The sequence below is a fragment of the Hippocampus zosterae genome, chromosome 10 (assembly GCF_025434085.1).
Source record: "Hippocampus zosterae strain Florida chromosome 10, ASM2543408v3, whole genome shotgun sequence".
Taxonomy (NCBI): Eukaryota; Metazoa; Chordata; class Actinopteri; order Syngnathiformes; family Syngnathidae; genus Hippocampus; species Hippocampus zosterae.
The window spans coordinates 7,492,489-7,503,144 of NC_067460.1; the positions used below are offsets into that span (position 1 = coordinate 7,492,489).

Sequence of the window (10,656 nt, forward strand, 5' to 3'; positions counted from 1 at the left end):
GAGCAACGCAGCAATCGACTACTTTATTAATGTGGTAAAAGATATGAATATCATGTATTTTATTCACAGTTCGAAGTAAGACGTGGAAATTATGTTTAGCTGTGTCATGACGTTGTGCGTGCATCGTGGTTTAGATGAGAATATCCTATTTACCATGTGTACAGGACTGCTCATGCATGAAAACGGGTAATCCCAACATTTTCAGAAAACAGAATTCTCAAACTCAAATATTATAAACATAGTTGTTCTTGTAGATGACAACGTCAAATAATTCACTTAAATAAGCCCATTGCTGGGCATGGGGATTTTCTTTGATTTTTTTTAATCTGTTCTTATCGTCATTAATGCTCATTACTTCATACTTGCCACTACCATTACTACTATTTATTTTCTGGAGGATTGTTATCTTTTACTCCCACTCACACACACAAGTTGGGCATTCAACTCTCATGACTTAACTCAAGTCGGACTTAAGTCTCCTATTTTTGGATTTTGGATTGTCATGGTTTTGATTCTGTCTATGTGCTTCAGTTCCTGCTGGAGTGGAGGGCGTTACCTCCACCGTCACACCCGTCACTCATAATCACTGGACTTTTAAAGGACACCCAAGCCGACAGAACCCTGTCAGAGTATTCAGCCTTGCTCGTTGTTGATGTACCAGGTGTTTGTTTATCTAGATCTCATGTTCATGTTCCTGTTCCTGTTCGTATTTCACATTTTTCCGTGTAGTTTTCATATGTAAGTTTATTCTCATAGTATTGTCTTCTAGCTTGTTCTGTTGTTCTGCAATCGGACTTCCTTGCCTTTTTATTGCAAGTGATTTTTCGGTAATTGTTCACCTGGCTGTTTTCAAGAGTTTTACGTGTATTTTGTGTGTCCTGGATCTTTGTTGCCAGAACCCTTTATTTGTACTTTGTCAGTTTTGTATTGCTGGGTAAATAAACCTTTTGTTTGTTCTTTATTCTGGTGTACATTTTTGGGATCCCATTCTTATTGGTTCACACCCGAATCTGACAGGGATTTGATTAGCTGAAATTTAGGAAGGTAAATTTGGCTTTGACTCAACTACAGGGCTTGAAAAATCTTCCCTTTCTGTATTTGAAAATGTGCATGTGAGATAGTGTGACCTTTTTTGCTTGAGAAAGAAAATGTATTTTTTTGTGCTCTGTGTGCAAATCTGATAGCCCACAAATTCAATCCGCTTTATCCTCACAAGGGTTGCGGGACTGCTGGAGCCTATCCCGGCTCTCTTTGGGCAGTAGGCGAGGTACTCCTGAACTTGTTGCCAGCCAATTGCAGGGCACACATAGACGAACAAACATTCACACTCAAAATAACACTTTGGGACAATTTAGAGAATTCCATTAACTTGCCTTGCATATTTTTGCAATGTGGGAGGAAACCGGAGTACCCGCAAAAAACCCATGCACGCACGGGGAGAACACTCAAGCTCCACACAGAAAGGCCAGAGCTGGAATCAAACCCTGCACCTCTGTACTGTGAGGCGGGCGTGCTAATCAGGCGACCACTGTGCCGCCTAAAAATCAATAAATAAATATCAACACTATTTTTATAAATCACTTCCGGTGTTTACATTTTCAAATAATCAATTCTAAATCTTTCTTAGAAAACCATTGGTCATTCACTGGTGAGTTATTTTTAGAACAAGTCCACGAGCTACTCACGGAGTCCTTGGGGGTTACCTGGTGTCTGGGGACACCACATTGGTGGCCCCTGCTTGATACCCATCTGTCACAGGCCCTATGTATGGCTGCCTGCTGTTCTGCCAGTGGCCTGTTGGCGGTCTTAAATTGAATGAAGTTGAAGTCACACTCCCCAGAGGAGGGAGTGAGGATCAGGCATGTGAGCTTTTACATTGGCTGAGTTTTATTTTGATCACTGCACACTGGGCTGCTGTAAGTCCATGAGAGAGATGAACACGATTGAAGCCTCCAATGACCAGTTTGAGTGCACCGGGATGCTAAAATTACAATCTTGTGATCACAGTGTGTAAAACGTCACTGGTATTGAATGCAGTAACTGAAGATTGAATGGAAACAAACAAATGCAGTTTTCGAACAGCCGTTTGGTTTTCCATGTTGTTGGCGAGCAGATCTTTCTCTCCATTTAAGTGGTTAGGACTGCACGACTGTCCGTGTTTTATGTTATGTGTTGTGTTTATTATTTTACTTTATGTTAACTGTTTTGTAAAGCGCTTTGTTACAGCTGCCGCTGTTGTGAAAGCGCTATATAAATCAGCATGTATTGTATTGTATTGTATTTGTCCTCCAAGTGTCACGTTGCGCCCGAGGCGATGAAAAATCGCCTCGTGCACAACAAAAATAACGAGGTGGATCCCAGGAAAAAGCAGACACGAAAAGATCTTGTATGAAAAACAAAGGGTTTTAATACGAACAGAAAGAGCCCGACAGGGAAAACGGTAACAGAAAACGCTGGTCAAATAAGGACCAGGAAATAAGGAAAAACAACCGAAAACGCTCGCGAAAAAACAAAGAGCGAGGAAGTATTGAGATCAGTAATCTAGAGCAATAACAATTTGGATGAAACGCGAATAACAATAGTAGTGGCCGTAAGGCAAAAAGGCAGCGAGTAAATTCGAACGATGAAATAGCGAGAGAGAGCAATGGCACGGTAAGGAATTCTCCGGCAGTGAGAAGACTGCCGGAGTCTCTTAATAAAGGAGGGTAATCAGCCCGAAATTACGAACAGGTGTGCAGAACAGGCGGAGGAAAAAACCCGCCACCTGCTGGCGGGCACGCGACGTGACAGTACCCCCCCCTCAATGGACGCCTCCCGGCGGACTACCCGGTTTGGATGGATGAGCAGTGTGGAAGTCGCGCAAAAGGGACGGATCAAGGATCCAGGAGCGTGGCACCCATTGCCGCTCCTCCGGCCCGTAGCCCTCCCAGTCGACCAGGTACTGGAAACCCCTGCCCCTGCGCCGAGAGTCCAGGATGGCACGCACCGCGTACACTGGACCACCATCAACCACCCGCGGAGGCGGCGGCGGAGCGGGAGGAGGCGCCAAGGCGCTGGAAGACACAGGCTTGAGCAGGGAGACGTGGAACACGGGGTGAACTTTCATGGAGGCCGTTAGCCGGAGCCTGACCGCGACGGGGCTGATGACGGCCTCGACCTCGAATGGTCCAGTGAATCGGGGTCCCAGTTTTGCAGACGTGCCGGCCAGGGCGCCGGGCGCCGACGACGATCTGCGATCTGCCAGTTCCGGGACGCAGTGCGGGACAACGCAGCCCGGGCCTCCTTCCACACGTGATATGGCCGCTTAAGGTGGTGCTGTACAGAGGGGACCTCCACCTGCCCCTCCTGGGACGGAAACAACGGTGGCTGGTACCCGTAAGCCGTCATGAACGGTGATCTGCCTGTGGCGGAGGAGACGAGGGTGTTGTGGGCATATTCTACCCAGGGTAAGTGGTCGACCCAGGATGCGGGACGGTGGAGGCACACACAGCGGAGGGCCGCCCCCAGATCCTGATTGGCGCGCTCAGCCTGTCCATTGGACTGGGGGTGGTATCCCGAGGTCAGGCTGGCCGTAGCTCCGAGGGACCGGCAGAACCGCTTCCAGACGCGAGACACAAACTGGGGCCCCCGATCCGACACAATGTCCGCCGGAATGCCGTGGAGACGGAAGACGTGTCTGATGAGGAGGTTGGCGGTCTCCAGCGCCGACGGCAACCTGGACAAAGGCACAAACTGAGCAGCCTTGGAGAAGCGGTCCACGATCGTGAGCACGACCGTTCGACCCCGGGAAGGCGGGAGGCCCGTGACGAAGTCCAGGGCGATGTGGGACCACGGGCGAGGAGGAATGGGCAACGGCTGGAGCAGTCCCGCCGGAGGTTGATTGGGACGACTTGCCGCAGGCGCAGGAGGTGCAGGCCTTGATGTACTCCGTCACGTCGTTACGGAGCTCCGGCCACCAGAAACGCTGGGCGACGAGTTGCACAGTCCGGTTCACCCCGGGATGACACGCCACCTTGGACCCATGTCCCCACTGCAGGACCTCCGATCGGAGGGAAGGAGGTACGAACAGCCTCCCCGCTGGGCACCCCGCCGGCACCTGAACCCCCTCCAGGGCTGCCTGGATCCGCTGCTCAATCTCCCACTGGACGGCCCCCACGATGCACTGGGTCGGGAGGATGGTCTCCGGGGATCGGTCCCTCCCCGCAGGTTCGTGGAGACGGGAAAGGGCGTCAGGCTTAGTGTTCTTAGACCCGGGAGAGTAGGTGAGGATGAAGTCGAACCTGGTGAGGAAGAGGGCCCACCGGTCCTGACGGGCGTTTAGTCTTTTGGCGGAGCGGAGATAAGCGAGGTTTTTATGATCAGTGTAAACGGTAAAAGGCTCCTTTGCCCCCTCGAGCCAGTGCCGCCACTCCTGCAAGGCGGTCACAACTGCCAACAGTTCCCGGTTGCCCACGTCGTAGTTGGACTCGGCGGCACTGAGTCGACGGGAGAAGAAGGCGCAGGGATGCAGCTTCTGGTCGACTGGAGAGCGTTGGGACAGCACCGCACCCACCCCTGAATCCGAGGCGTCCACCTCTACGATGAAAGGATAGTCAGGATCTGGATGTTGAAGTACAGGGGGACTAGTAAACGCCGCCTTCAGGTTAGCAAATGCCACATCCGCGGTAGGATCCCACTTAAATGGGATCTTAACAGAAGTAAGGCGGGTTAAGGGAAGCGCCATCTGGCTGTATCCGCGGATAAAACGTCTGTAGAAGTTGGCGAACCCCAAGAAGCGCTGCAGTTCCTTGCGGCTGGTAGGAACCGGCCAGTTAGTGACCGCACGCGTCTTAATGGGGTCCGCTCGTAGTCTGCCCTGTTCTATAATGAACCCCAGGAAGGAGATGACGGGGACATGGAACTCACACTTTTCTGCCTTAAGATGCATTAATCGCTGAAGAAATGCCATCCCAGGCTCTCTTTTCGGGGCAAGATGTAATTTGTTGCGATTGTACAGTAGTAGGTTTACCCTCACAGATGCGAAAAAAGTCCCAAATCTTCACAAAAAAAAAAAAACATCAAATGGGGCTGGAGGTGTTGGGTAAGGGAATGGTAAGGGGATATAACAACAAAGTCGAAAAAAAATAAAAGAGAAAATAAGTGGGAGGCTCTGAGCTATATGAGCTGCAGATTGATTTTCAGCGCCCGGAAGTGACCATAATTTTAATAATGCATAGATATTGACTTTCCAACTTTGCCTGTCTGATAAATTTCCTAACCTGGGAAAATTCAATGTGTTTACACCAGCACTGTATGTAATCCGACATTATGACCAAAGAAAAGAAAAATAGCCGACAAAGGATTTACACAAATTAATTTGTCATAAATGTCTTTTGTATGAAACAAAAAGCGGATTGATAGGGGAATTGAGGAAGTTCCGTGTTTGATTAATGAATTCAATGTGTGCCTCCACTCTTGCATGCATATATATATATATATATATATATATATATATATATATATATATATATATATATATACTGGTTGCAACAGTTGCAACAGATCCCTGGAACAACATCGGACATCTCAGTCCAGAAATGTGCAGTGCTGGGAACAGCAAGGATACTGCGCAGAACCCTCAAGCTTCCTGGCCTCTGGTAGAGGACCTGAGCTGAATGAGGGACGGACACCACCCGAGGGGGGGGGGGGGGGGTGAGACGATGAATTTTTTATATATAGCATTGCATATGGACTACGGTGAAGTGAATAGATTGTGAAAAGCTAAACGTGATACCTTCAAGGATTAGATTTTATTATTGCAGTACAGTGGGTGGCGGCCCGGTAGTCCATTGGTTAGCACGTCGACTTCACAGTGCAGAGGTACCGGGTTCAATTGCAGCTTCGGCCTCCCTGTGTGGAGTTTGCATGTTCTCCCCGGGCCTGCGTGGGTTTTCTCCGGGTACTCCGGTTTCCTCCCATATTCCAAAAACATGCATGGCAGGCTGATTGAATACTCTAAATTGCCCCTATGCATGTGTGTGAGCGTGGATGGTTGTTCGTCTCTGTGTGCCCTGCGATTGGCTGACTACCAATTCGGGGTGTCCCCTGCCTACTGCCCGAATACAGCTGGGATAGGCTCCAGCACTCCCCGCGACCCTCGTGAGGATAAAGCGGTTCGGAAGATGAATGAATGAATGAGTACAGTGGGTTGCATCCATGAAAAGTATGTACTTCCAGATTCAGATCTAGTCTAGTGGACAGATGGCAACAGAGAAAAGGATAAACACATTTTAACTCAGGTTTTCTTTTCAGAGGCAAATTATTTGCCAGTGTTGTATAATATTTGCCACTCTATATGATTGGACTTTACGGGGGTCTGCAAACTCCCGAAAAAAAGAAGTGACTCAGTTACTGTCAGCGTGTTCGTTCACAACGTCGGTCAAAACATGCAACTATACGGGCCACCCCCATCATGGTGGGTGGATAAGCCTTTAGTCAGTCACTCAGTGCAGCATTACATCATCCGTTCCCACACCGAGTGAGGGCAAAAATAGGGCATTGTAATATTTAAGCGGCACCGCGACAGCCGACGCCCTCCGAGCTCTGCATGAAGGATGGTAGAGCGGACACGGTGCTCTTTGCGGGGGATGATGGCGTTTCCGTGAGCACAGCGGAGAGGAGAGGAGGAGGAGGGGAGGGGAGGGGACGGGGAAAGGAGGATAGACGTCAGCATCTGTGCGCCAGCTCCTTTGTGTTCATCGCAGAATGTGAATGGCGAAAGATGACATGGCAGAGGTCGATCTAGCATCAAACGGAGCAGAACCCCCCCTGCCGCCCCCCTCGGCGTTCCCCTACGAGGAATACGAATGCAAAATCTGCTACAATTACTTCGACCTTGATCGCCGGGCGCCAAAGATTTTGGAGTGCCTGCACACGTTTTGCGAGGAGTGCCTCAACACTCTCCATCTCCGGGAGGAGCGGCCATGGCGCGTCAGCTGCCCCGTGTGTCGCCATCGGACGCCGGTGCCGGATTATCGGATCCAGAACCTTCCCAACAACACCAAGGTGACGGAGGATTTCCCGCTCTACATCGACTCCGACCCCCTGCCCCAGGACGCTTTGCCGCCGTACCCTCCCCCGCTGCACCCGGCTCTCGTCGCTCTCCGCCGAGAGGAGGCATCGGGAGCGTCCGGCGGCAGCCACAACCAAACGACCCCGTCCACAACCGTGTCCACCGCCACGACCATTTCCCAAGACTCGGTGCGCTATGACAGCTGTCAAAGCTGCAAGAGGGTGGCTTTAACCACCGGCTGCGTGTGCGTAATCTTCTCCTTCCTGTCCATGCTGGTGCTGCTGTTCTTGGGCCTGATCTTTGTCAACAGTCACGGCATCCCCCCCCTCCCGGCGGGACCCATTTGCTTATCGGTGGCCAGCATTCTGGCCATGTTCTCCGTGGTGGTCACGTGGCTCATGTGCTGGCTCAAATACAGACCGGACCATGAGACAGGCCGCTCATCTACCACCGGTAACTCTCGGAGAAACGCCTGACTTGCTTTTGACTGTTCATGTGAGCTTGTGTGGCTTTGTTGTCACGTACAGACTGACATTCCCTTTTGCCCCTTTACCTTTTTTTTAAATCATCCTAAATGGCCTTCTAGCAGTGTAGGAAATACCCATTTGGCTATCCTGATCCTGAATGATCTTTTCCCACATCTTGGAATGACAGTGTGACTTTATTTGTATGTATTTGGACCACTACTCGCGGCTTCAACATATATGGTTGATTTGGCGACTGAATGTGTGGTTCTTCTGTCCACCCAAACATCACAAGCCTGTTATATAATATCAGATGTTCACCCTACTTACTGTGTGATAACTGCCCATTGCAAACAAGTCAGATATTGGTTGGCTGTTATGAGCTCTTTATAAACACTTTTCACCCCCTCCAGCTTTAGTAATTGTTGCTGCAGGATGCCACTGCCCGCCCCCCACCTGCAAGGTTTCCTATTTTCGATAAAGCTTACTCAATGATCAATTTTTTTTACACTCTACGTTAGTATGTGCACAATAGACTACTGAAATGTCAAGACCGTGCTTTGTGATGTAGCTTTTTTAATAGGAGGGATGTGTCTGTCCCTGACTCTTGTGCCTCACCTTGTTGCTCAGTGAAGCAACCTTGACTCCAATCATCGTGATGTGCAGCCCCACTGCAACAAAGCATCCACTGGGATCGTTCGTAGATATTTCAGCATTTATACATTGCAGCTTTAAAATGTTTGCAACGTGATGTTGCTTCAATCTTATTTATTTCTTGTTTTTAAAAATTTTTTTAGCCACCTTCATTTTTAACCCTTTCAGGGACAGTGGTTACTACAGTGCACAGCCTATCATGTTATCAGGTTCCAGGTTATCATTATTGGCGCATGAAAGGGTTAACATGCCTCAAGTTCATTCTGCTAGGCCAAACATTACAAACATGTCATGACAATTTGACGCAAATTTACATGTCCTGGGATTGTCTGTCATGAATTGGACAGAGATCTGTTTTAAATTGTTGCTATTACACAATCAGTTAGATGTAATGTGATACTCAAAAGCCAGGTATTGCATTTGAGGATGAGGCACTGAATAGTCAACGAGTTCCTTGCACTTAAGAGATGGAATACATGTAGTGTAATTCTATGCTGAACACATGACTATCGACACGAAAACATTTTAATGTGGAACTTGTTACCTCGCCCCCAAATCCTAAACTTCTGAAATTCGTATGGGACACATAAGAATCAAACTGAGCCCCGCTACAACTCCACACCCAACATTGACTTCAATTGTTCAACCTACCTTCTCCCAACACTTACTATGAAGCACTTTCCCCCCGTTTTTTTCTACAAGCAATGGGGTACATTTTCGAAAGTTAGTATATTTCATTTATTTCCGAGGACCTAGAAGTTATTGATGGCTTTTCTGAGAATATGTCGTTGTTAAAGTACCAACATTTGCACAGAGAAATGCTCTTTATGTTTTGTTTTGCAAACATGAATATGAATTTCAGGAATAAAGCAAAGATAAATACGGACGGCATTGTTTACTGTTTGTTGATTTGCATTTTACCAAATTTATGTGTGTATTTATTTATTTCACAGCTCTTATGTCAATAGGACTTCAGTTTATCATGCTTTCTTTTACTGGTGATAACTGAACAAGATCCATTTGACAGGGCGAAATTCCTGGTGTGCATCAAATACGCCCCCTACCGGAGAATTGGATACTGCACGTTAAAAAAAACAGCCTCAGATGGAAATGCGCTCAAAAAATGCACGTGTCAATCAAGCCGCTTATAAAGTGGTCCCTCCTAAATTTAGTGAACGTCGTTAAAAATTAGACCAGTATAATATTCAGTGGCTGATTGACGACTAATGCCAAAAAGTTGCAAAAACGGATGCCTCACCACACCCCGCGGGTACTTTCCCGAATTCGTTCAACTCCACAGCATAAGCAAGTCAACAAGTCTCATGTCCAGGCGCACTTAGTTAAGCCGTATCTCTCAATTCGATACACTCCCACTGAGTTTTGTGAAATGGAGAAGGGTGTCTTTGAAAATCAGCCATGACCAAATAAATGCCAGGCATGTTAAAAAAAGGAAAGACAGAGAAAAAAAAGAAAGAACACTCACCCAATTGTATATTGCTCATATGATTGTGTCAATCAACAACATGGATTCCATGGAATTTATGTCAAACTGGCATTTTCACTTGTTTGGTTATTTTCGCACCCCAATCACCATTGCACTTGCACAATTTAGTAACAACATGCTCGTGTCTGCTCTTATCGTTTGTGTCGAAATAATCATTAATCATACATAATGTTGATAAAGTTGATAATGGAAAATAACATTCATAAAAATAAAGACAAATCTATGAAACGTCTGAATGCTAAAGTTTTGGAAGGAACATTTTCCCCGCATTTTGGTGGGTCCTGTTTTTTCTTTTCGTGATGTGATTCTGATGAGAAATATTCAAATATTATTTTGAAATGCGGAAAAAAATGTATACGTGCTGCCATCGTTTGACCTTAACTGAAATGAATTGGACATTAATGTGCTTATCACTGGCCTCCACGCTGAGCATGTGATGTAACTCATTTATTTCTCATCAAGCCAGAATTCAGACTTTGAATTTCTCCCCCTCTTGCTAATGGATTGGACACGCAGATTCGATGTCGCTTTAAAAGAGCCGTCCGAAGTATGCATCATGCCGCATGGTTCCCATTTGCCCCCTCTGCTTTCTTCACTCTTAATATCCAATTTCAATGAGACCACCGACTCCCCCCCCCCCCCCCCCCCACAAATCGTCACGTTTGTAAGCGTCACGAATCGGGGGCTCTCTCGCCTTCTTTTGGTTAGTAAGAGAAACAAGCAGACAAACACAATAGCCTACAAATATGTTCGCCGAAGAGTGCGTTTTATGGTTGAAATCACGTGTAACCGCTTAAGTGTAGCCCGCATTGCCAATCCAAATACGCATTTCTCGAACATTATCTCGTTGATCACGAATGAAAACCCAGTTAAAAGGAAACTGACATTTCCTCTCTCTCTTTGAAGCCACATATATTATACTTGCTGGAGTCCTTATCTTATGCTTGAAGGTATCAGGACGCCCCACAGCAGGTGAAAGACCC

General features: G+C 47.4%; 2 protein-coding genes across 2 annotated transcripts in view; one reads left to right on the top strand and one right to left on the bottom strand.

Moving 5' to 3' along the window:
- psmd2 (proteasome 26S subunit ubiquitin receptor, non-ATPase 2) overlaps positions 1-10,656 on the bottom strand; it is a 266,709-nt gene that overhangs the window by 177,692 nt on the left and 78,361 nt on the right. The gene's annotated exons all lie outside the window — the stretch shown is intronic.
- LOC127609254 (E3 ubiquitin-protein ligase RNF182) lies at positions 6,465-9,055 on the top strand. Its single transcript, XM_052079095.1, has one exon. It carries the CDS (start codon positions 6,751-6,753, stop codon positions 7,525-7,527), a length of 777 nt encoding a protein of 258 aa, XP_051935055.1. The 5' UTR covers positions 6,465-6,750; the 3' UTR covers positions 7,528-9,055.